Source organism: Mirounga leonina, unplaced genomic scaffold (genome assembly GCF_011800145.1).
Source record: "Mirounga leonina isolate KUSES-001 unplaced genomic scaffold, KU_Mleo_1.0 Mir_151, whole genome shotgun sequence".
Lineage (NCBI taxonomy): Eukaryota > Metazoa > Chordata > Mammalia > Carnivora > Phocidae > Mirounga > Mirounga leonina.
In genome coordinates, this window is record NW_023270377.1 from 1,967,573 (window position 1) to 1,991,656 (window position 24,084).

General features: G+C 60.1%; 1 protein-coding gene across 3 annotated transcripts in view; it reads left to right on the forward strand.

Annotated features, from left to right (window-relative positions):
* HDAC4 (histone deacetylase 4) overlaps positions 1-24,084 on the forward strand; it is a 276,416-nt gene that overhangs the window by 211,212 nt on the left and 41,120 nt on the right. For 2 of the 3 annotated variants that reach the window (XM_035006743.1, XM_035006742.1), the window contains exons 10-16: positions 2,309-2,425; positions 2,508-2,706; positions 8,645-8,865; positions 14,117-14,374; positions 16,817-17,003; positions 20,030-20,163; positions 22,359-22,479. In XM_035006743.1, the coding sequence (XP_034862634.1) occupies positions 2,309-2,425; positions 2,508-2,706; positions 8,645-8,865; positions 14,117-14,374; positions 16,817-17,003; positions 20,030-20,163; positions 22,359-22,479 (1,237 nt within the window). The remainder of the gene's footprint in view (positions 1-2,308; positions 2,426-2,507; positions 2,707-8,644; positions 8,866-14,116; positions 14,375-16,816; positions 17,004-20,029; positions 20,164-22,358; positions 22,480-24,084) is intronic. The other variant, XM_035006744.1, reaches the window with a different exon arrangement.

Here is a 24,084-nt window from a genome sequence, read left to right on the forward strand (position 1 = left end):
TCCAGACGACACTGAAATAGGGCCAGTGCACTCAACAGCAGCGTCGGGAATCCTGCAAGGTACGGAGGATCCGCACACGCCAAGAGGTGCTGCAGGCACACGTCCCTTTACCACACGTTGCGATGTTGTCTTTTCTTTTTTTCTTTTTTTTTTTTTTTTTTAACAAATTGAAGTTTTAAGATTTCAGTGGAGGAAGCCACTGCAGATGGGCTGGAAACAGCAGGAGAACTGGAATTACAAGCGGAGCCAAAAGATGGGACTCGATTGCTGCAATCTTATGATAAAACGCGAGGGATGAGGAGTTGCTTCCTATGGATGAACAAAGAAAGTGGATTCCTGAGACGGAGTCTAGTCCTGGTGATGATGCCGTGAAGACCGTTGAAGGGACAACACAGGATTTAGGACATTACGGACGCTTAGGTGATAAAGCTGCGGCAGGAAGTTCTCCTGTAGGTGAAATGCCATCAAACAGCATCACGTGCGACAGAGAAAGCGTGAAAGGAAGTCAATCGATGTGGCAAACTGCTGTCTTATTTTAGGAACCTGCCACAGACACCCCGGCCTTCAGCAGCCACCACCCTGATCCATCAGCGGCCACGACCATCAACGCAAGAACCTCCTCCAGCGAAAGGACTATGACTCGCTGAGAGCTCAGATGATGGTTAGCATTTTTTAGCAATAAGGTATTCTTTAACTAGGGTGCAATCATTTAAAAAGACTTAAAGCTATTGCATTACTGTCACATTAACAGACTAGAGTATCGTGTACACGAAACTTTAATGTGCACCAGGGAAACCGGTCAATTCACTGGACTGGCGTCAGCGCGCTCTTCTGAGACCAGGCCCGCAGCATCTCCGAGGGGAGCCCGAGCTTACTCCCACCTCCAACAGGATGAAGAGGCCGTTTTCGAGCCAGGCCAGCAGTCGGTCCACCCCTGTTGTCTACAGCAACTTGATAACTTCCAGCTCATGTTTTTTTCCTTGGATATGAAATTTGAAGGCACTGGAGTGTTTCTCCTCTTTAGTTACGGACCGCAGTGCGATAGGAACTAAGAGAAGATTGGTCGGATGTCCATCAGTGCTGTGATTTTCCGTTACGCAGACTCCTTCTGCAGACCCTCCCAGCCAGTATGGCAACAGCGTGTGCTCGTTCTCTCTGCCCCTTGGTTCAGCATGTTGACTGAGTATCTACTCTGGGGTGATGTTGGGGTGAATAAAACAGTGGCCTTTGTAGCAAAGGATATCATTCTAGAAGCAGAAAGAGGACACAGTAATTTAGATCCTCAGAGAGTGCTCCTGCTAAACCTCTTCTGTCTTTCTGTCCCAGTCCTCCCTGTCTGTCTGCTTTTGAAAAAGTATACAATTCTACAACTTGTTTTTTTAACTTAACAACATATCATTGAGATTCCAGCCAATCAGGAAGGCTTTTCCCCACCTCCTGAGGGCCTCGTGTACCTTTGTCTGTTCAACCTTGGACACACTGTGGGAACACACAATCCTCTGCCTTTTTGGTCGCCTCAGCCGTGACCTTCCTGGGACCATTCCTGGACCAGCATCATTTCGTAAGAGTCCATCCTAAGAGTGGAGTTTTAGGATCAAAAGTTAGATACATTTTTAAGGCTTTTGACATGATCGCCAAGTTATCCTGCAGAAAGAGCACACCAACTTATAACACCGCCAGCAGTGCACTTCTGTTCCTCGGGGCCAAGAGAGTATTCTCAGTTGTAAAAATCTTTGCCAGCTTGATAGGGTTTTAAATGTTTTTAGATTACTGATGATGTTGAGTATTTTTTCATGAGTTTATTCTCCCTTAATATCGGTTCTTTGTCATTTGCCTTTCCATGCGATTTTCTCGTTGTTAATTATTATTTGATTTGTGAGCTCTTTACATATTGAGCTTTCCCTGCCCATGTGGCCAGCATTGCTGTGACTGTTACTTGCCTTTTCTGTGAGGTATTTTTTTAATCCATATTTTCTTCGGTTTCTGCCCTTGAAAAGACCTTCCCAACCAAGAATATATTTTAAAATACATTACCTTAGATTTTCTTGATGGTTTTACAATGAACTAGCGCTCTGAACAAAAACAAACGAGAGTCTGCTGGATTGTGAATCCATGTTTGTGGCCTCTCCAAAACTTCACGCCTGCCTGCATGCTTAACATATGTGTTAACGTACGTGTGTGCTGTGGCGTCTCGGAGTTCAGCAGGGCCCACCCCACGCATTTTCTGATGTGATTTCTCGTGGTGTGCGCTGCCCACGCTTGTCGGGGACAGACCGTGTGTGACGGCCATCGTGTGTTCTGTCTCCAGACCGGCTTGGCGCACAGACTCGTGACTCGAGAAGGCTCCGTGGCGCCACTCCCCCTCTACACGTCACCATCCTTGCCCAACATCACGCTGGGGCTGCCTGCCACCGGGCCGTCCGCTGTGAGTAGGCGTCCGCGGGTGTGCGTGGTGGGGGGCGGCTGGCCCAGGCCCTCGGCCGGGCGTCACGGTTGTGCCTCTCCAGGGGGCGGCCGGCCAGCAGGAAGCCGAGAGACTGGCTCTCCCCGCCCTCCAGCAGCGGATCTCCCTGTTCCCCGGCACCCACCTCACTCCCTACCTGAGCACAGCGCCCCTGGAGCGCGACAGCGGGGCTGCGCACAGCCCCCTCCTGCAGCACATGGTCCTCCTGGAGCAGCCGCCCGCGCAGACGCCCCTGGTCACAGGTGAGTGCGGGGGGCTCGGGGCCCCGCGGGGGGGCCCGTTTCCACCCCAGAACTTCTGCCCGCGACCCCTCCCGCGTGAGGGCCCATGATTTGATGAGCCAGCTCTCACTTGCCAGCGAGGTGGACGCAGTGAAACTAGGCGTCAGGCGCAACGTCTATGTAACCTCTCCAGAGCGGTGGCTGTTCCCATCTGCTTTTGCCTCTGGATGCGCTTGAACGTGTGAGAAAAGCCCACAGCGACTCCCGTAGATAGTCCGTTTCTGTTAGCAGTAAGAATTTTTAATGTGCTCTAAGGGATGGTTATATTTAGGGGAAAAAATAGGACATTTGTCAGAGATTTGCATGGCAACAACCCTGTTAGCTTCAGGAGTGAAGAACGTGTGGATTTGCTAGAAAACGAGCAGGGGTCCAGCTGAATGGGTGTCCTTCATGTCCACATCATCCCCGGCTTCCCGCTTGGCTTCCCGGAAACCTGATTACTTGGTCAGAATTCGAATCGAAAATACCCTCAGAGCCGCCCCCTTTCACACTCCCTGACACTTGGGTGGAAAACACAGGTGCTGAGCCGGTCACAGGGTCCTGACCTGTGGGCACATGGGGCCAGGTCTGGTCACCTCGTTGAGAGTCACGGGGCTGGTCTGGGTGCAGGGGACCGCGTCCCGCTCTCCCGTGTGTTTGCAGATGGCGAGCTCCATCTTCCACTAGTGCTCCTTCATGTCTGTGTGTCTGTCTCCTTCCCCTGATGCTGGTGTTGGGGTCACCATCCTCCTCAGAGTTGAGGGGTCTACAGTATGCCGGCGAGCAGACACCTTGCCACGCATCTGCCCGACTTCCAGACAATAGGTCGTGAGCACAGAGGTCTCAAGGGTTTTAGCTGAAATTGCATCTGAGTCCCTGTGACACTCAGCGTCAGGGGCCTGAGCAGTGAGGGATGCCTGAATTTCCATCTTGTGTCATTTAGTAACACATCAACGACACCCAACCGTCCTCCTGATCCTGGTCCCCTGCTCGTCCCCCACCGTTAAAAAGCATTCCTAATGCCACACCCCGCAGCTTCCCAGGAAATAGGACCTTGCAGGACCTCACCTCTCCAATAAATTTGCTGAACTTGACTCCTTCGTGGTTGAGCACGTTGCCGGGTCTGTCCTCCGTGTGCAGTTCGTGGCGTGTCTGTGACGGCAGCTGCTGACGGCCCGCCTGTGGCGGTGAGGCTGGGGCTTGACTGTCCAGGGGCCGGCCGGCTCCCCCCACCCCGCCCTGCAATCCACAGCCCCCTCCCAGTTCACAGGCAGCCCAGCTGGGGGCGCTGGAGGCAGGGCCGTGGCCAAGAACACAGACACCTTTGCCTCCCCCTTGGTCCCAGCTCAGTGACCTTGGGAGGTCTTCCCTTGTGCCATGACTTAGTTTCCCCATATGTGAAGTGGGGATAACGCAAGTAATCTGCCCTTTGAGTTTTATGAGGGTTCAGTGAGGCGTGTATTCACGCAGGATGGCATCTGATACCATGCCCCCTTAGATGTGAGTTGTTGTGGTTGTGGTGGTTGGTTACTTCTGGGTTTAGAACTTTTAACCTTCAACCTCACCTCCCCAGGCCACCCCATCGGTCCGTCCCAGGTCTTGTGGCCCCTTCCCCACCCCCTCCCTGTGAACAGGGCCCTGATTCGGGTCTCGGTGGGAGCACGCCTCCTGACCTGGCTTCCTGCCCCTCCAGGCCCCGAGCAGAGCCCCCCTCTGCAGGAGCACCAGCCCCACCTGGCCACTGAAGTTGAAAATCAAAGTCAAGGCCCAAAAACGAAGTAAATGTTCGGTTTCTCAGTCCCACATGGGGCTTAGTGGGTGCCCGTGTGGCTGGTGGCGGTTGAGCTGTGAGAATGTGGAGGGTCTGTGTCAGCACAGAGGGGCCTGTTGGGCGGTGCTGGCCAGGAGCGAAGGCCTGGCGCTCACAGGCCTGGGAGCAGGCCGCCTCCTCCCTGCGTGGCTCGCGGCTGTGCGGGCTCCCGCTTCACCAGCTGGGGCCGCCCTTCTCCCCGCCGGCCTGGCTCCCACGCAGGCTGTGCCCCAGTCCCCGTCCCCACTCCCGTCAGGCGTGGCCTTCCGTCCCGTGAGCTCTGCCCACATATCTTCGGTGATGCTCACCTCCTGCTCACCTCCTTGCCTGGAGGGCAGGCACTGCGCTTCCATGGCGTGGCCAGCCCACTCCCGGCATCCACACAGGCTCGATATGCAGAAGGCCTGCAGCAAACAGCTCTGGGGTCAAAGGGAGGGGAAGTCGGCATTTCTGAGGTTCACCAGCCAGCGGACCTGTGTTTCCGTGAGTGCTTGCAGATAATCACGATGGATGGACAGACAGAAGGCCCAAACTAGAACAGCTTCATCGCATAAACGCTGAAAGCAGAGGCCCCGGGGGGCAAGAGGCTGGCCCGGGTCTAGAAAGGTGACAGGGTGTGGGTCTCGGGGCCGTGGGATGCCCCACCTCCGTGTGGCCCTCACCTCCTTGCTTCTCACTGCCCCAGCGAGGCACTCGGCAGGCAGGAGCCGTCCACTCAAATCTTCTCCTGACAAGACAGCACACCCTGGTACACTCTGGGGTTTCCCAAGGCAGGGGGAGAGATGGAACCACCATTGCAAGGAGGAAACCCCTACTTGCTGTGCACTGTGTGCCCCTGTTGTCCAGACAGCCCACCCAGGGCTGTGCTCATGTGGCCAGGGGGGCAGAATGTTCAGCGCAGCATCTCCTCCACGCCAGGCCCTGGGGAGCCAGACCCCCGAGGCCCCTGAGAGCTGTGTGGTTGGGGCTGGGCGCTCAGGCCGTGCGGCAGGGTGGGCATCAGGGAAGGCTTCCTGGAGAGGTGGCGTGGTTGCTGAGGCCTTGGGTGGGAGTCTCGGGAGTAGGGGCAGTCGGGGGAACAGGTGTTGCAGCTGGAGGATGTGGTGTCTCTCTAGCCTTCTGGTCACTCGCATGGCCTCCCCAGCCTGGTGAGGGGGCGAGGGGGCGGACAGCGGCAACCTTGGCGCATGGTTGCACTTCTGAGCGTGGGAGCTCTGCAGGTCTCTGCAGCAGTGATTACGTGCTCCCCTTTGTTCCTCATTTGTCCTGAAAATCGAGCCCCAGGAGAGACTGGAGCATGACTGGCCATGGGTGCTGCCGCCCCTGGGACCTAAGCAGCGATTCTCGGCCCTGTCCAGGCCCCCAGAAGCTCTGGCGAAGCCGACCGGTCCGGGCAGGCCTCTGCCACCCACGGTTTTTCTTGCAGGGCTCAGGCTAAGCTCATGTGCAGCCAGAATTGCAAGCCACTAGTTAGACCCAAGTCTTGCCTGACTTACTGTCTTTTGAAGGGTTTAAAGAGTTTCACCATGGTGCGTGGGGTAGTGAAATATGTCAGATGGGTTGCTAAGGACCCAGGCCACATGAGTCGGTCACCCAGTGTGAATGAATTCATCTACTTAACCAGAACCCCATAGTGCACAGGCCAGCCCTTCAGACTTGGGTCCAGAGTGTCAGGGCAGCCTGCCTCTTCACCTTCTTTGCCTCTTCAGTCCCCGTGTCTGGTGGGGTTTGTTTGCAAACTCACCACTTAGTGCTGTGTGTAGCACATCTTGAAGCCTGGATGACTGGCTAAATGCCAGGAGTTATCATTGTCCTTATGGTCACGTGGTCCAGCTTGGACTTCGGGGACGCTGGCCCACCCCCCAGTCCCGCCGGAAGGAGCAAAGGTCTGTAGCGCTGGGTGAGTCCTCTCTCAGTGCTGGGGTTGGTTGTCCGTTTGCTGGACCGCAGAGGGACTTCTGCCAGTGCTGTGAGCAGGAAGAACGGAGCCTCAGGTCAGCCTCGCAGCTGACAGGTGCTCAGGGAAGAGGCCCCGGGCAGCCCGGCCTCCCTGCCCAGAGCAGGGTCCAGGAGCCGCAGGCCAGGCTCTGCCCCAGCACTGCGCCCAGCGGGACGCAGCAGGCCCCTGCTGACAGCTGGGTCGCCTAGGACAGAACTGGACCTCCGTGTAGTGTGGGTTTATGCTGAAAAGTCTTTTACAATATATACCAAAAGCCAAATAATGGGCTGTAATCAGAAACCCTTGTTCATGACCTGAGGGACCGGTTGGAAGTCAGTTGGCCAGGAAAGCTTGCCACTCAAAGGTCGGGCCGAGGGGCTCAGCCCCGGAGTTTTACCCCCAGGAGGCCCGTAGTGGGACTTGGGTGGGTGGGGTGGACCAGGACAGGTCCTCCCACCGTCTGCCCGTGTCCTCAGGGCCACCCCGCGCAAAGGCAGCGCCCCTGCTGCGGGGAGCCTTCCTCGTAGCGGAGGGCAGCGAGCGCCCGCAGAAACCAGGCTCGCATTCATGCTGTGCTGTTGGAGCATGTTTCTGCTCCGGGACCAGCCCTGGAAGCTCAGTCTCTATGGAACTGGGTTCCTTCCCTGGAGCCTGGAGAAGCTTCTCTGGAACACGGGGCCGGCCGCCCAGTAACGCCCCACGGCTCTGCTGCTCCCTCACGTACTTGCCCTTCCTTCCCGGTGCCCCGGAGGCCCCAGGACGGTCTGCTCGGGAAGCCGCGTTTTAGCTTCTCATGTCTGAGGGGCACCTTCTTGGGACTGCGTCCCCTCTGTTCCCATAAATGCAGCTTCGTGTGGCGGACTTCCGCGTGTTGATCCTCATGACACCTCGGTCAACGGGAAGAATTCCCAAACACCTTCTTGGGGGGCGGGGTGCTTTTTTTTTAAACTTTTCTAGAAAACTTGATAGGGAATGAGTTGATCTTTTGTGTTACTGACTTTAATTTAGTAGCCGAACAGATAATGAAATTTAAAGTAACTTCTCTTTTCAGAAAACAGTGGGCTGGACAGCAGGTGGTGGCGGTTTAGGGGACAGAGTTGATGGACTTCTCGAGAAGCTAGTGAGGGACAGTTTCGTGAGGGTTGGGTCTTTCCTCACTGTGCGTAGAAAGTTGAGCAATCACCACAGCCGCGAAGGGACAAGGAGAGACTAAGCCCGCAGGGCTCCTCGGGGCTCTATGGAGCAGCTCTCGGGGAGCCCGGCCGCTGCCGTGCTCGGCCACGTGCGGTTCCTCCCAGGCAGACGCCCGTGACCCAGGTGGTCCGCGGCCTGAGCCTGGCTAGCTCGTGTTCATCACCTGAGCTGCTAGGGCAGCAGCCCTGCAGCGGGGCAAGGGTTTGCTAGAGAAACGGTGAACTGCCTAAACCCCTGTTTGCAGAAGTGAATCTACAGCCGTGTGAAAAGCTTACAGAAGGGAAAGTGTTTGGCGTCCTGAGTCCCCTGAAGAGGCTGCATTTTAAAATAAGATTCAGGTGCAGACTAAACCAGGATCGTGTGTCCGCTCGGGTTCTTAAGCGCCCAGTCGAGGTGCGGGTTGGCGAAGCCGCTGGGAGCGTGCAGGCAGCAGAACCTCCGGGGAAACGTGCAGATCCTGACCGGCCGCATCAGGATTTGTACAAGCGTTAGTGTCCCCTTCGTGCGTGAAGGCACCGCTTGAAGAGACCCTTAAAGATTTGATCCTAAGGATGTTTTATTGCCTCACAACTTAGTTTCCGGGTCACTTAGGGAAGAGCCATCCCCACGGCCTTCCGGAACATGCCAGGCTACCAGGACCCCCGCCGCCGTTCTGAGCGTGGCCCGAGCCGCTCCGGCCGCCTGCGGTGCTGCTCAGACCAAAAGAAGCCTTTCCAGGGCCCGGGGCTCTCTGAGGGGTGTTGTGGGCCACTCGTGGGCGGGCCAGCTGCGCTGGAGCCTGTCACTCGGAACGCCCGCTTACAGCAGGGGCCTGGGTGTCGGGGGACAGCCACCTCCAGACGGCGGCCCCTGCTTGGCGAAGCCCGCGCTCAGGGCTCACAGCGGCGTGGGCGGGGGGACGGGGCAGCTCCCGGGGTTCCCTCCCCTTCGCTCCGCTGCCCCTCCCTCCACGTTACCTTCAGACCGGTGTCTTCCAGGCCTGGGCGCGCTGCCCCTGCACGCGCAGCCTCTGGTGGGCGCGGACCGCGTGTCCCCGTCCATGCACAAGCTGCGGCAGCACCGCCCGCTCGGGCGCACCCAGTCGGCCCCGCTGCCCCAGAACGCGCCGGCCCTGCAGCACCTGGTGATCCAGCAGCAGCACCAGCAGTTCCTGGAGAAGCACAAGCAGCACTTCCAGCAGCAGCTGCACATGAACAAGGTGGGTCCGCGGGCGCGGCGCCTTCCTCGGCAGCCCGGCTCTCTGACCCAGAGGGGGCCGGCAAGATGGGAGGGACGCTGTGGAGGCTGGGCTTCGGCACGTGTGGCAGGCCGGGGGACGCTGCGTGCAGCGGGGGCGCGGGCCGCCCGGCGGGGGATCACCGTGTGGTGTGTCCTGCCTGGTCAGCGCTTCTTCCTGAGTTCCCGGAGGATACCCCTCTTCCGCAAGCAAACCCGCAACAGGGAGCCCCCACCCTTACGCCGGCACGGAGCCCCAAGAGCACCTTCTCCAAGCCCCTCTGCAACTGCATGTGCCTGCCTGTTGGAATATCATGCTTAGAAGGGTTAGCGCCCTGGACGGCCCATGGAGGAGTGCGCACGTGCACGGTCCCGAAAGTCCCTCACGAAGCTGCTTTTGGGCAGGAAGTAGCAGCAGGGTTTCGTGTTGCTGTGCTGGTGATTAAAAACAGAAAACAGGCCGCATCCTTGAAGGTGGTGGCTGGCGGCGGCCCAACTCTAGCCTAGGGTACCCCCATGACAGGGTCATGGGGGACACACGTGAGGAGACAGGCCCCCGGCACCGTGCTCCTGAATGGCCAGATGGGAGACGGGCTGCCCACCCCAGGCCGTCCCGGGCAGACGGTGCCGAACGGTGTCGGGAGCGGTGGGGCCGCCCCACCAGCCCTCATCTGGACGGCAAAGGCACTTGCGTCCTGTGGGCGGGACGGGGACTGTCCGTCTGTTCACTCCCAGCGTCAAAGGCACTTCACTTCCATCATCCTAAGGCGGCTGTGGCTTCCTAATTTTATCGTGTCACTCTGATAGGGTGGGAGGTTTTAGGAAGACAGAAAACACCTATTCATTCCTGGTATATTCTTGAAAAGAGTGATTTAGAAACTGGGTGATCTCCCTGGATTCTGTTACATGATTGATTACGAGAGGGAATGACAGTTGATTGAAGTGTTTGTACAGCGTTCTCCTGGGATCTCGGGGAGCCGACGATATTATCTCATGCCGTCTGGCACCTGCACATCTGCCCTGAGTCGGGGCATGGTGTCCCTAACAGGCCCCTCACCCGATGGCGCTGGCACCCAGCTCCTGGCAGCTCTGAGGCCGCCCACCCTCCCAGCCTGCCCAGGGTGCGCTGGGGATGGCAGCCAGTTCCCGCACCGTCTGCGGCTCATTCAACCCCAGCCTTCGAGCACGGCCGCCTCGCTGATGTCCCCTTAGGGAGAGCAGCCTGCATGGCCGCTTCGGTTTTCCCAAGGTCCCTGACCAAGGGAACCGCACCGTGAGGCTGGGGACCCTCCGTGAGCAGGAAGGACAGACGCCTGAGCTGGCTGTGCTCCCGGCTGTGGGTTAGCATTGGTTGTTAGTGCCCGGAGCCTTACGTGCAGTGGTGTTTATTTAATAAAGCTTTGCCAGGAGAAGGAACTTTCTGGAGAACCTGTGCCCCCAGTGGGGGGGCGGGGCTTACAGCTCTGGAGGTGGCATGGGCGGGTTTGGATCGTGCTGGGAGGGAAATGTGCTGCAGCAGGAAGAGAGCGCTTGAGGGTGTCCGCGCCCCTGCGGGACCGAGGCTTTGCTGGGGGCGCAGTTCCCGCCCTGCTTGAGTCCTGCGTCTCCCAGGGCCAGGCTGTGAACCAGGAGCTTGGGTGGTCGGACTGCCAGCACACCCAGTAATCTTTCAGTACTGACCCCTTCTGCAGTCTGGTCTTTGGGACCTGCATCTCTCACTTGATCGGTGAAAGGGGCTCCGAAGGTGCGAAGGGCACCAGAGGACAGCGAGCTGGTTTGTCTGTCTGGTTTGCAGCCCCATTTGCCTGCAGGAGCCTCAGCCCCGAAGCCAACTCTGCGGTGCCGCCAGCCCACAGCCCGGCTGGGGAACGCTGGGGAACGCAGAACCGCATTTCAAAGGCGGCGGGAGGCCGCGGCCCAGGGAGGCTGAGCGGCCCAGGGAGGCTACGCCACTGCTGAGCCGGGAGCCCGGGCGGCGAGCACACTCGGCATCACGGGGAGGCTGCTGCTGTGGCTGCGTCCCTCCCCGATTCCCTCTGTACCACCGCCTGGAGGCTGAGGCCACCCTCAGGATGGGCACTGAACGCCAGAGAGACGGTGGTGGCAGCTCAGGTGCCCCTGCTCCTGCCCAGAGCTCCCAGGACAGCAGGGCTGGCATGTTCCGGCCTCCGGGAACCCTTCACAGAGCCAGGCTGGCTCTCATGGAAGCACAGAGTGTCCTAAGTCCTCTGGAGGGACCTGGAGGTCACTGCTCAGACGCCCTCATTTTCCGAGGAAGCTGGGAAGACCAGAGAGGGGGCCTGGGACACTCGCCCTGGGAGCAGGCAGGTCCCTGTTCCTGCTCCGCCGTGCTCCCCTGCCTCCGGGCTTTGACCATCTAGCAGCGCCCTCCTAGGGCCGCAGGCGTGGGATCGAGGCCTCCGGGAGGGACCCACGCTCCCAGCCCAGCCAACGTGCAAGAGGAAGGGGAGGGCGCCACAGGGCGTTAAACAGAACCCTCTGGGACTTTTACACATTCCGCCCTAAACCCGCCCAGCGTCGTCCCTGCAAAGAAGCAGAAGGCAGCCCACAGAAGGCAGGCTGAGGTCCACGGGCAGCCAGCACCTTCCCCACAGAGAAGTCCGCCTGGTTGCCTCAGCTGCTGATGAGCCAACGGCACAGGCCTGGACAGACCCCCCCGGTCCCAGGCCTCTGAGAGGGACCGGCCATCAGCGCCCTCCCAGACTCCGCCGGGGTCCCTCTGCGGGAACACGGCCCTCCGCGTCCAGGCGCGGCTCAGAGCGTGGCTGGTCGGACGCAAGCCGTGAGCCCTGTCTGTGGAGCATTGAGCACACGCGAGTGCACAGCATGGTACCTGCTGCCACGAAGCTTATCCACAAAGTTCCCAACGGCCATGATTTCCATGTTCTGGGGGGGGCATGGGGAGTGCCTCTGCTGGGTCTGCCTCAGTCTCTCTGTCCGTCAACTTGTGTCTAGGTGAGGGCACATGGGGCTTCCTACGCTGTCCCTGAAACTTTTCTGTTGTTCTCAAGTTTAAAAGAAAATGCTGGCAGAAACTAGGTGGGGACTTCTGTGTCCACTGTGTATGCTTTCCCACGGCCGCTCTCCCCCTCCTCTGTGATGACATTCTCAACTTTGTCACAGCCCAGCGTCCTCCGGGGAGGCCCCAGCCTGTGTCCTCCTGGCTGACCCTCCTCCTCTGTCTTCTCCCCCTGCGTCCACCCCGAGGAGGGCCCAGGGCTCTGGGTCCATGTCACAGCTGAGCCTCCCACAAGGGCCTCAGAATGGGCCCTGGGCCCCTCAGGAGCAGGCACAGCCCCCGGTGACCTCTGTGCAGGATCCCCTCAGGTGGCCACGGCACCCTGCTCCCCCACGCCTGCCCGGGTCTCCACGGACCCTGCGCAAGGGCTTCCCCAGGCAGGGGCTTGTTGCCGCGTGGCCCCCTCCTCCGAGCCTATAGGCGCCCGGCCGCTGCCGTCCTCCCCTTGGCTCTCTGCTGTGTGACGCCGCTGTCCTTCAGGTTCTCCAGCCTTGTCTCTATTTCCCTTGGTGTGTGTGGCCCCCGCCTCTTGCCCCTGAAGTGCTGGCTTCGGGTGCCTTGCCTGGAGCTGCTATGCTCGCAGCCCTGGCTTTCCACCTGCATGGGCTCCCTGACTGTCCCCTCCGGCCCTGACCCGTGTCCCGAATCCCACTCAGATCCCCCTTCTCTCACTGAGGTCAGCCTCACAGGTCCACCTGGCACTTGGATGTCATCCTCCAGTCTGGGCTCTGGCCCCTGGATCAGAATCTGGGTTGCCTCCTTCTCATCGCCCACGTCTGCTAGGCACCAGCCCTGCGCCTGGACGCAGCCCTCTGCGGGCCTTCTGCCCCCGCCTGGCTGAGCCCCAGAGCGTCCCATCCCTGCAGGTGCTCGCTGCCCCTCGCCTCCATTCTCAGTCTGACCCTGGGGGGGACAGCGGAAACGTGAGAGCCTGTGACCTCGCCAGGCCTGAAGCCCAGGCTTGCACAGCCGTGTGCTGAGGACCACTCTCAGCCCAGCATCCTCTGTGATATGGACAGGGCTGTCCCTGTCCCTGTGACGGTCAGGGCGTCCCAGGCCGGGGCCCAGGTCAGTTTGACCAGCCACAAGGCTCAACACGGGCCTTGCGGACTCTAGGTGTGCTGGAAGGAGATGAGATTAACAAGCAAAATATAATTGTGGATCTCAAAATTATCAAGACTTTTTAAGACCCTTCAGTAAACTAGTGTGAGAAATTTGTCAAAGCAACTGGATAGGTGGTTGGCAGGTATTTATATGAAATAAAGTCTTAGCCCGCACGCCGTCTTCTGGCTCCTCCCTGTCTGGCCGTGTGCGTCCTTCTGAAATCGCACTGACCCCGCTCCCCGCCTTCCCGTGCCGGGTCAGAGGTCCTGACGGGAGGCTGCCGTAGGGTCGGGTACGAAGAAAGTGGCCATGGATCCCATGGCTTGGCTTTCACGGTTATGCTTTCTTTGAAAATATTTATTATAAGCAGTTCAAGGGTTAATCACGTAAAATAAGTCCTTCGCCAGTCGACACTCCGTTTTCTTACAGCAAGGCGAGGTGGTGCTCCAGAGGCTGCACGCTCAGCCGACTTCGGGTGTGTGCCACGTCACTGTCCCCCGGGCTGGCCCTGCGACAAGTGGACAGAACGCTAATGCGCGCACAGCGGTGGCCAGCAAGTCCGTCCCCCGTCGGCCGGACATGCTGTGTCGTGGCGTGGGTGATGAAGCAGGCAGTTCTGTGAGGACCTCTTAATATACACATGGGCAGGGGCTAAAAAATGTTAGGCTTCCCTGAAAACCTTTTTCCTTCTAGAAAGGGTCAGAACGTGGTGGAGAGACTCTTCCCCACGACAGTGCGGCTCCTTCACAGAGACGTAAATCAGGGCATTGGAGGTCTTCACGGTTCGTCAAAGCCACGGGGCCGCTCCCCCGGGTGCAGGCCCGGCTCGACACCTGTGTCTTTCATTGCGCATCTCTCTGTGCTTGGCACACACATGCTTCACAGGTGCGCCCCAGATGTGGGTCTGTCTCCTTCCCGGGCGCAGCGGACTCCCTCAGCGCCGCGGACAGCGCCCAGGTTTGGGCCCCAGCTCAGGATTAGCAGCATCCCCTGGGTTTGTCTGTCCCTTTGCTCTGAGATAGGGAGCCTGTGCTTCCCCTTCACTGCCCCATTGTCTCCATCGCCCTCATCTCTTTCCTCTGCCTTGTAGATTATCCCCAAACAGAGCGAGCCGGCCCGGCAGCCCGAGAGCCACCCCGAGGAGACTGAGGAGGAACTTCGTGAGCACCAGGCCCTTCTGGAGGAGCCCTACCTGGACCGGCGGTCAGGGCAGAAGGAGGCGCACGCACTGGCCGGAGTGCAGGTGAAGCAGGAGCCCATCGAGAGCGACGACGAGGAGGTGGAGCCCCCGCGGGGCGTGGAGGCCGGCCAGCGCCAGCCCACAGAGCAGGAGTTGCTCTTCACACAGGTGACCGTGCTGGCCAGGGCCAGGCGAGGTGGGAGAGGACGGGCAGGCAGGGCAGAGGGACGGTACGGGCCTCGGTGTCCCCCAGCCCCCAAGGGGCAGCGCCCTGTGGCTGGCAGTCAGTGGACACTGACGGGTCCCCCACTCCCGCCTGGCCGGGTCCTTGCCCACCCTGCTCTGGGTGGTGTGGGATGTGGCTGTGGTTTGAAGTCTATTTTACCTTAGCAGTACCTGCAGATACGGGTCCTACTGGCTGTCTGTCCACTGGGCCATCTGTGCACCTGTATCCCAGCCAAACGCCAGCCCCGCAGTCCCTAGATATTACTTTCTTTCAGATGTAAAAACTGTAGGTTCACATAAATCCAAGTGTTAGTAAGATCAGCATATCGTTAAAGGTAGGAGGAGGAAGATTGATTTCTTAACTGACCAAAAAGGTAGGCAGGGCCTTTGGGGGCTCAAGGGGCAGTAGTGACCCAACTTTATAGATCCAGAAAAACAGTGACACAGTTACCTAGTCCCGGGCACTGACACATATTAACCAAACTCACAAGAGACTGATGAATGATTTATCAGTTTATAGTGAAAAGTAAGGCTTCCATGCCTGCAAAGCACTGGGACAGCCAGCCAGTGAGTCGGAAGCCCCACGGAGGCCGCTTGTTCTTGGTCGGCAGGACCCGAGAGCCAGGGGTACACAGGACGTGGGAACTGGTCATAGCCTTCAGCAGCAGAGCTGTGTCTGGAGCGTGGTAACTCCTGTCCTCCGGAGTCGGGTGCTGCAGGCAGCCAGTGTTTATCGTGCTTTTCTGAGCCTGGCTGGCTGTCCTCGGAGACTCTCCCAGAATGGGGCTTTGCTCTGGGGCGGTGGGAGGGCCTCACGGTTGTACCTGGAATTCAGCGCATTATTAGGATGCTTATAGGAAATTGGAAAGGCCTTACATAAATGTTTAGGGCTAGTGTCTTGCAGATGATAAAGTGATCACGTTATTGTGCTCTAAACCCAAGACAATGATTAGAGACGCTTATTTTCTGTATTCTTTGAGGAATAATGAGCAGAGCTCCCTATGGGGCACTTGGTGGTCCTTGTAAGCATAAGACAGGGCAGCCGATGTTTTGGAAACCGAGCGTCAGGGAGAGGTGCTCTTAGGTGGTGTCCGGTGTCCGTGGCGGTGGGTGTGAGTCGGGCGTCCCGCCGGCAGAAGCACGGCAAGGCGGCTTCGGGCACCTGGCCCCGTTCTCTCTTTCTGCTCCTTCCCGACTCCGCTTCCTGAAGGCAGGACAATGGGGCATCTGGGCGGAGAGGCTCTCTTCCCTCTGGCGGCCGCACGGCTGCTGGGCTGCTGCCTCTCATGAGGGGCTACGGCTGGGGACCTTGTTGTCTCGCGAAAGGACAGGGTCTGTTCATGGGTCGTGGAGGAGCCCTGCCATCCCTGGCGCCTAGGCCAGCCGCCCGCGGTGCCTGCACCGCTCCGGGGACGCCCTCCCTGCGGGCCTGGCCCCTGCCTCCTCGGGGACGCTCCAGGCGGGCTCGCCTCTGCCTGTCGCAGGGATGTGCGCCTCGGGGTCTCCCTCCCTCACGGGCCCCGGGCCCCACCCAGCGCTCCCCTCTCTGCCGTGGCCCTGGGTCTGACTCCTGGCTCCTGCCCACTCCCACAGCCCCTCCTGGAGTCCCCCGTGTCTCTCCGCGGGCTCGCGTGCAGGGCAGAGAAGAGCTGTGCGAGCTCGTGAGGTGCCCGCCCGCCACGGTCGAGAGAGGCTGTCCCTGCTCCAGGCACCGCGCTGCCTTGTCACCCCTGAGCTCCCTTAGTTTCTGAACTGCCCGTTCTGGATCCCTGTGGTATTGTGCCAAAGCCAGCTCTTGCCATGGAAACACAATTTTCGTGAAAAAGAGTTTGTCATGGAAGCCTGTGTTTAATGAATTCACCTCTTCTTCACTCTGGTTATTTTTCTGAAAGGTGGCTGACATCCTGGGGACGGTCCATCTGGTCCCCGCCTCCTCAGAGGGCGCGCCCCGCCTCCCTGTCCCCGACACTGGCCAGCTGGGCCTGGGCGTCTGGAACCTGAACATTTCTCCTTTGCTTCATCTAGAGTCTTTCTGCCCCTGAGTGGGGGTGTGGGGTGGGGAGAGGCCAGCGAGCAAACCGTGGCCGCAAGTGAGTCAGCGTTTCCGTTCTGCGATGTGCTCCTCACACACATTTCTGGCATGCAGATCACGTCCTCTCCGTCCAAAGCAAGACAGCAGCAGACTGGCCCCGGAGGGCTGCCTGTAGGCGGGGGCCTCCATGGGCAACAGGCAGCCCCTCCCGGCCAGCTGCCCCAGCGTGCTCCCGGACCGTGTGAGCAAATGAATGGGCAAATGGTTTGCAGGCAGAGATCCGTGTAGCCCTTCAGGCAGGGAGGTGGGAGGTTTCCTGGCAGCAACAAACCCCATGTGCCTTCTCCCCCCAGCAAGCCCTTCTCCTGGAGCAGCAGCGGATCCACCAGCTGAGGAACTACCAGGCGTCCATGGAGGCCGCCGGCATCCCCGTGTCCTTCGGCGGCCACCGGCCTCTGTCCCGGGCGCAGTCCTCCCCGGCGTCTGCCACCTTCCCCATGTCTGTGCAGGAGCCCCCCACCAAACCGAGGTTCACCACAGGTACGTGCCCGGCAGGCCCTGGGGTCGGGGCGGCCCCGTCCGACTGGCCGGCCGACGCCTGCAGGCGAGACTGGCCCGCGGCTGCAGCAGACACGGGAGGCCCGCATGGGGCTGCACGGGTCCGAGGGCCAGCCACCGGTGACCTGCACCCCGGCTGGGCGACCAGATGTGTCACTCGCTGAGGCTCTCTTCCCACCCCCCCTCCTCGATGCCGTGGTCTTTCCTAGGCGCAGAAGCCCACCCTTCCCTTTGCTGGAGAATCCGTTTCCTCCAGAGACAGCCCACCGGCGGGCCAGTGTGGCCGGCGGGCTAGGGGGCTTGCCACCCGTGCCCAGCAGGGACAGTGAGCTTGTCCTTTCTCATCCGCCGCTCTGCGAACCGAACCTTCTGCGGGGCCTTGCCCACGCGGCCCAGGTAGCTTGCGGGTATCAGGCCACGTGGTGTGAGGATGGCTCAGCCCTCCCTGCCTCGCCCCTGTAGGAGACGGGCAGGAACCCGCCAGCAGGACTCTGTTCCTGCCCCAACTGTGCCGCCCCCACGGTCAGGGACCAGAACTGTGTAGGCGGGTCTGAGGCTCCCGGCTCTGAGTCAGGCGGGCCCGGGACAGAGGGCAGTGGGACGGCTCTGCAGATCGTTCTCGGCTCATACTTCTTGTCAGAGACAGAGGAGGAAAAAGTGCTCTAAGTTCAGAATGGTTTCGTCTTTCTTCAGACAGCTCTGTAATAGGACAAAGTAGAAAACACCCTATTTTTCTGTGCACTGTAACGTGTAGCCTCTAAACATGACTAAGTTCTCTCTGTTACGTCATAAAAGGATACTCTTCATATTCAGAGAAAATTGTAATTCGTAATTAGCCAGAGATTAAACCAGTGCTTTTCAGAAAGAAAACCAGGAAGCTGCCGAAGGTCACAGATGGAATCAGCAGGGGACCTGAGGTGGACACGTCCCTAAGAGAGAAGCCCCTCCCCTGTGGCCACAGCAGAAATGCGCCACATAAAATGTGCCCACCGTGGGGGCCAGGGAGACCCTCAGGCACCTTGTACCTGCGTGCTTCCCTGGCGGGGGTGCTCAGCCTGGGGGGAGCCCTCTGCTGATACACTTTTTTAGCTCATCTGCGTTACTTTTTTAAAATTTATAAAAACAGTATGAGTTCCCTGTTAAAAAACAAACAAACAAACAGAATGGAAATGCCAAGAAACTGACAGTTGCCCCTAAATCCCACGCCCCAGAGGTAGCCATCGTTAGTAGTCTGGTTTAAATCTTCCAGATGTGTTTCCGTGCATAGCCAGACGGACAGATGGACACAGACATGGTGTAGTTTGCGCAGATAGGACTCAGTTGTCCCTGTGTGCCTTTTGTTAATCCCCACGCCCTACCTTGGGGTCTTGGTGCACGTGGATGGGCTCGCCGTCTTAGCTGCAGCGCGTCCCGCAGAGTGTGCTGGCTGGTTCTGCCGCTTCCCCGCCCTGCAGACTCGTCTCCAGTGTCCCATCCGTAGGCAGGAGTGACGTGGTGTCACCTCGAAAGTTCCAGCCACATGGCCAGTAAATATCAGCCGACTGCTTTGTCAAGATGATGCCGTGTTCGTTGCACTGATGGGCATCTGGGTTGTTTGTGCGCGTGTGCACACGTGTTCCGCACACACGCGCATATGTGCACAGAGATGTGTATACATTGCCCTTATGAGCTGCCGAACACAGCCTCTTGGCGTACGTGTCTTGCCCACACACTTGAGCGCACTGGGGGCGAGTTTCTGCAGCTGCTTGTTCTCCCACATGTCCCACCGTGCCCCGCTCAGTTTTGCTGGTATGTCCAGAATTCCCGCAGCACCAGGGGACAGACCCCTGTTAGCCCGACTCACAGAGACCAAAGGGGTGGTGCGGGGACTCATGCCCCCAGAGGCCAGGTGTCCGGCGGGGCCGCAGCTCCGCTCCCCTGTGGTCGGTGACGGCGCCTCCGCTCCCCAGCCCCCGACACGTGGAAGTGGCAGCCGTGGGTCTGATGCACACGCGCCCCCACCTCTGTTGGCCGGAGTGAGCAGACGCCCCTCACAGAGACCTGCCTGACCCTCGGGGCAGGTGTGAGGGGGCTGCAGCAGGGACAGTGGGCCACCCCTCCCGGCAGACGTCTCGCTCCCCCCTCTGCAGGTGGGGCACAGGACAGGGCTGCATCCTGGAGGGAGCTGTAGGGGAGTGCGCAGCACCCACCTGCCTTTCCCCTTCCTCCAGCCTCGCCTCCGGACGTGCAGCATCCATCCTCCTTGCGGCATCTTCCTGGCCGTGACCTCAGTCACTCTGGTCCGGGGGTGTCCCCGTTCCCTGTGCCGCAGAGCCCGGGTGCGGCGTCCCTCCCCAAGGGTGACCCCGTTGCCACGGCTCCCTGAGGGGCGCCAGCAGGCATCGCAGCTCTGCGCTATCCCCAGGGACGCTGCAGACGGGTACTTAGCACGAGTTCCTGGACTCGGTGATGTCCGCTCTGTGTTGATTTTGAATACCCTGGTGTTTGCCTGTTTGTATGTGTGCTCACGCTGTCCCAGCCGCTCTGGAAGGTTCTAAGGGTAGGAACCAAGTCTTGCCTTTCTTCTGAGCCCCAGAACCTGGGACAGGACTCAGTCCAGCACACGGCTTCATAGAGAGGCTGCTCCCTGACAAGAGGGACTGGCACTTGGGACTAAAAGCTCTGAGTTTTGGAGGACAGCACAGTCCTGCCACAGCAGTGCCCCACGGCTGAGGGCGTGGGGCGTGGCGTGGGGCGTCTCTCCGTTTCTTTCTTCTTGACCTGCCCCCCCCCCCCCCGGGGACCTCTGGGCACGTGCTGTGAGCAGGACACTTCCTCTGCTTCCGTTTCGGGAGCTCCGCTTGGCCTCTGGCGAACTGGGATTTTCCCGCCAAGTGGCCCTAGTGGGCGGAACGCCGCGTCGGCCTCTGTCAGTCCGGGGGGGAGGCGGCCTGCGTGCTGGGAGGTGGTGGGCGGCAGCCGAGGACGCCCGCCCGCTCTGACGGGCTGGGCCGCACGCTCTGCTCCAGGCCTCGTGTACGACACGTTGATGCTGAAGCACCAGTGCACCTGTGGGAACACCAACAGCCACCCCGAGCACGCCGGCAGGATCCAGAGCATCTGGTCTCGGCTGCAGGAGACCGGCCTCCGAGGCAAATGTGAGGTAAGGCTGGCCCACACGGGCCTGCGCCGGGCACCTGCGGTGGGCCGGGAGCCCAGGGCTGTTTCCCTGCACAGCCAGGTCCCCCTTCCCGGAGGCCAGCCTCTGTCCTGCCTCCCGTCTCCCTGCCAGCGGCTGGCCTCCCACGTGCCCCCCACGTGGACAGGGATGGGACATGGGCTGACTCGTGCTGCCCCACACAGTGGTCGGGAAGGCTAGGGCCCTACAGCTGATGAACACCGTCCACACCCACCTGTCACAGCCCCGGGCCCAGCTGGACCAAGGCCCGAGCAGGCGCGCCGGAGAGTGGGGGCGGCAGAGCCCCCTGTGCCTCCACCCGTCGCCCCCGCAGAAGCTGGGATATTTGGGAATTTAAGTCATTGTGGTTCCGCGACCCCCATCCTTACTGGTTTTAGGATGATGCATGATTTTCAAGGGGGGCAGGGGCCCGAAAGCCGGGTCCAGCATCCTGCCCTGGGGCGCCCTCTGGGGAGGGTGTGACCCCACCCGGCTGCTGCGGAATGGACGATGGCATCTGCTCTGGGGTCTGGCCCGAGGCTGCACCACTGGGGGGCAGCATTGCCCTGGCGGACACCCCTAAGGAAATCTCCCGGGCCTGGGTGCCCTTCCGTGCCTCCCCCACCCTGCGGGACCAGCCCCGTGACCTGCTCTTTACCCTCTGGCCTCTCCCAGGAGGGTGCCCTCAGCCCAGGGGCCTCTCGGGGAGCTTCTGTGCCAGAAGAGCAGACACGAACAGGAGTGGGACAGTGAAACAGCACACCTGGGGGGATGAGACCCTCAGACCCCTCTGCCCTCCTGTGGCCCTGAGGCGGGAAGCGCCGCCTGCTCCCCGGCCAGGGGCTGTGGGGGGTCCCCGACCTGTGGACCGAGATACAAAGGAGGAAGGGGGTCGGAAGGATGGTTGGGAAGAGGCCCGGGTAAAGCGTGCAGCTTCCATGTGGCGACATCAGGGACGCAGAGCCAGGTGCCCTCGATGGGCGGGGACCCTGACCTCAGGGTGCACCTCCTGCTTCACTCAGCCCAAGGGAATGTGGTGGCCCTGCCTCCACCAGGCCCCCACGCAGGCCCCTGAGGTGGCAGAGGGCCCGGGTGCTGGACATGTTGGTAGGAATTGGCCTTGACCACAGAGAGGTTAGCGGGACCGGCCAGGTGGAGGCCCAGGCCTCCTGGTCTGTGCCCCTTGACCTGGCAGACGGGTGTGGGAGCGCTGCAGGCCGGGCTCCCCTCCCCCTGCTGCTGCGTCGGGCCCAGCTAGGCAGTGGAGGGCGTGGAGCTCACGGCCCTGTCCACGCCGGGACACCAGGCTGGCGGAGACCTGGCCACACCGCCCCGCCTCTGCTCCCTCTGCTCTCGTTGCCCTCCTGTGTCCGCGGGCGTCCCTTGGGAGGCTGTCACCTGTGAGCAGTTACGGATCTCCACAAGGTGGCAGGGAGTAAGAGCAGGCCCTGGACCACGACCACCACGGGGCCTCCACGGTCGTCGAGACGGTCGTGGAGACTCCCGTGTGACCGTGGCCCTCAGAAAGCCGTGTCAGTGGGCAATGTTAGCTTGAACCTCGCTCCATTAACCACCTTCCTTTTAAGTTTAAATAAGCATAGCCCAACTAAAGAATAGTAGATTTTATGTTAATTTCTGAGGAAATGTGAAAATAACTGTGTAGCCTCCATGTGAAGAATATCCAAAGCAAAGGAAAATGTGGACCGACACGCAGATGATGAGGTAAATTCGCAGACTTCAGGCCCAGTGCGGATCGCAGTGAGGGGCTCATTCCCAGGGCTCGGGGGTGTGCAGGGCCTGGGTGAGTCCGCGGGCCTGGAGAGAGCAGCCCCCCCACCCCGAAGAGCAGACCCCAGCAGCTGGGAAGCAAAGTAGCAATTTGATGCCAGATCATTTGGGTGACAGGGAAGGTTAAAGCGTTGAAGGCTGGAATTATCTGTCTAAATCTGTTTTTCAAAGTTATAATTAGAGTGTAGGCTCTCCAAAACATTTTTTAAATATTTTTTAGATGTGTTGGGTGCGGTTTACTTTTTATTCTGCAGGAACCAAATGATTTTGTGCCCATGTACGTATAAAATTCAGTTTCCTTTGGGGTGATGGTTTTTGTAGCAACGGTTTTCTGTTGAAAGTGGGCCCCAAAGGCACAGGGAGACGTGAGCCCTCTTCCTCTGTCCCTGCAGTGCATCCGCGGACGGAAGGCCACGCTGGAGGAACTGCAGGCCGTGCACTCGGAGGCACACACGCTGCTGTACGGCACAAACCCCCTCAACAGGCAGAAACTGGACAGTAAGAAACTTCTAGGTATTTCAAGGCCTTCTTTACCTTTCCCGCCTGAGGCGGTGTTTCCAGCCCTGCGCTCGCTGGGCCCGCCCTTGGCCCCAGCGGCAGCGGCGTGGCAGGGATGGCCCTGTGCGTGGCACCTGCACCAGGTACCGAGCTGAGGGCTGGAGGAGGGTCTCACCGCCAGCTTTCACCCGGCCGGCGGGTTTCCTGCCGGGGTCAGCGGTGGGCTATAGAAATGGGGTGACACCTGCTGGTTTTGCGGAACGTCCTGTAACAGCGTCGATACCAGAGGCTGGAGGGTGCGGGTCCTTAAGCTCCGGGCCTGCTGTGAGCCTGGAGTCCGGGGGAGGAGAGGGGCAGCCTGGGGCTGGAGGGCTCTCTGCAGGGTCTGGGCCTCCGTGCTGGCGGCCGGAACTTGCCGACGGGCCTCTGCTGCTGGGGAGGCAGGAGTCTCAGCAGCGCGGACCTGCAGCAGAGGCCGGTTGGGAGCCTCCGGCCCCTTGGGCTCCTGGGTGCAGACCCCATCCCGGTCACGGCCCTTCCTGGGCATCTCTCACCCCAGCCTCCCGGCCACCATGAACCTGCAGGGATGCGGGGGGCTGGTTCCTCTCCGGTGTCTCCAGAGGCTCTGCTCACGCTGTGCTGGGGGGATCCCGCTGCAGTGCGGCCCCGTTCACCCACGTGTGCGTGCGTGCACGCATGTGCACTCGCTCCTTCCGTCACCCCCTCGCCCCCTTAGGGAGCGCATCTTCTGTGCTGGAAGTCCCGTCAGCATGGCGCTGCCTGACACGGTTGCAGGGGCCCTTGTCCGTGGACAGGGTGGAGCTGGTGGCCAGGAGGAAACCTGCGGGTTCTGTCCTGGGGTGGCCAGTCATGCTGCTTCCCAAGCCCCACTGCCCTGTAGTAACAAGACTTTCAAAAGACATGACTACTTGCTCTGGGAGGTGGGAGAGGCCCCAGCGCGGGAGGGCCTGGAGGCTGGAGAGAGAGCAGGTGGGCAGCAGGTGCTGCGAAGTGTCCGGCGCTTCGGACAGAAGCCCCCGATGGCACCACAGACTCAGACAGCTTGGGTTGGCCCCTGCAGAGACCCTGGGCCTGGGGTGGAGGGTAGGGCGGCCAGACAGGGGCTGGGCCAGAGGTCCTGAGAGGCCCAGCCTCCCATGCCCTCCCAACCCCAGGACCCTGAACAGAAAGGGCACAGGGCTCCCTGGCAGGGACAAATGTCAGGAGCAGAACAGGGCAAGGCACTGCCCACCTCCCGCCTCCCCTCATGTGGACCCTGCCCTCAGGCAGACATTACAGACCCCTCTTCAGAGAATGACCAGCCCAGAGGAAGCCGACATGAGGATGCCGGACAGAGAGCCCACAGCTCAGAAGCCCACCATGTGCCTGAAACTCCCAGTGGCTTTTAGGCCTCCGTCTGAGGAACAGATGACCGAGGATTATCCGCACACGGGGAAGTGCATCGCGGGGAGATGAGTCTGAGACAGGGCAGCTCTGAGGACAGACTTCTGAGAGAGGTGGACACTAGAGAAAACCAGAACTGTCCTTACTATCCTTAAAGAGAGGAGCTACCACGGCCATGTAACGTGGACAAGAGCAGCGAGGAAGGAAGAGACCAGG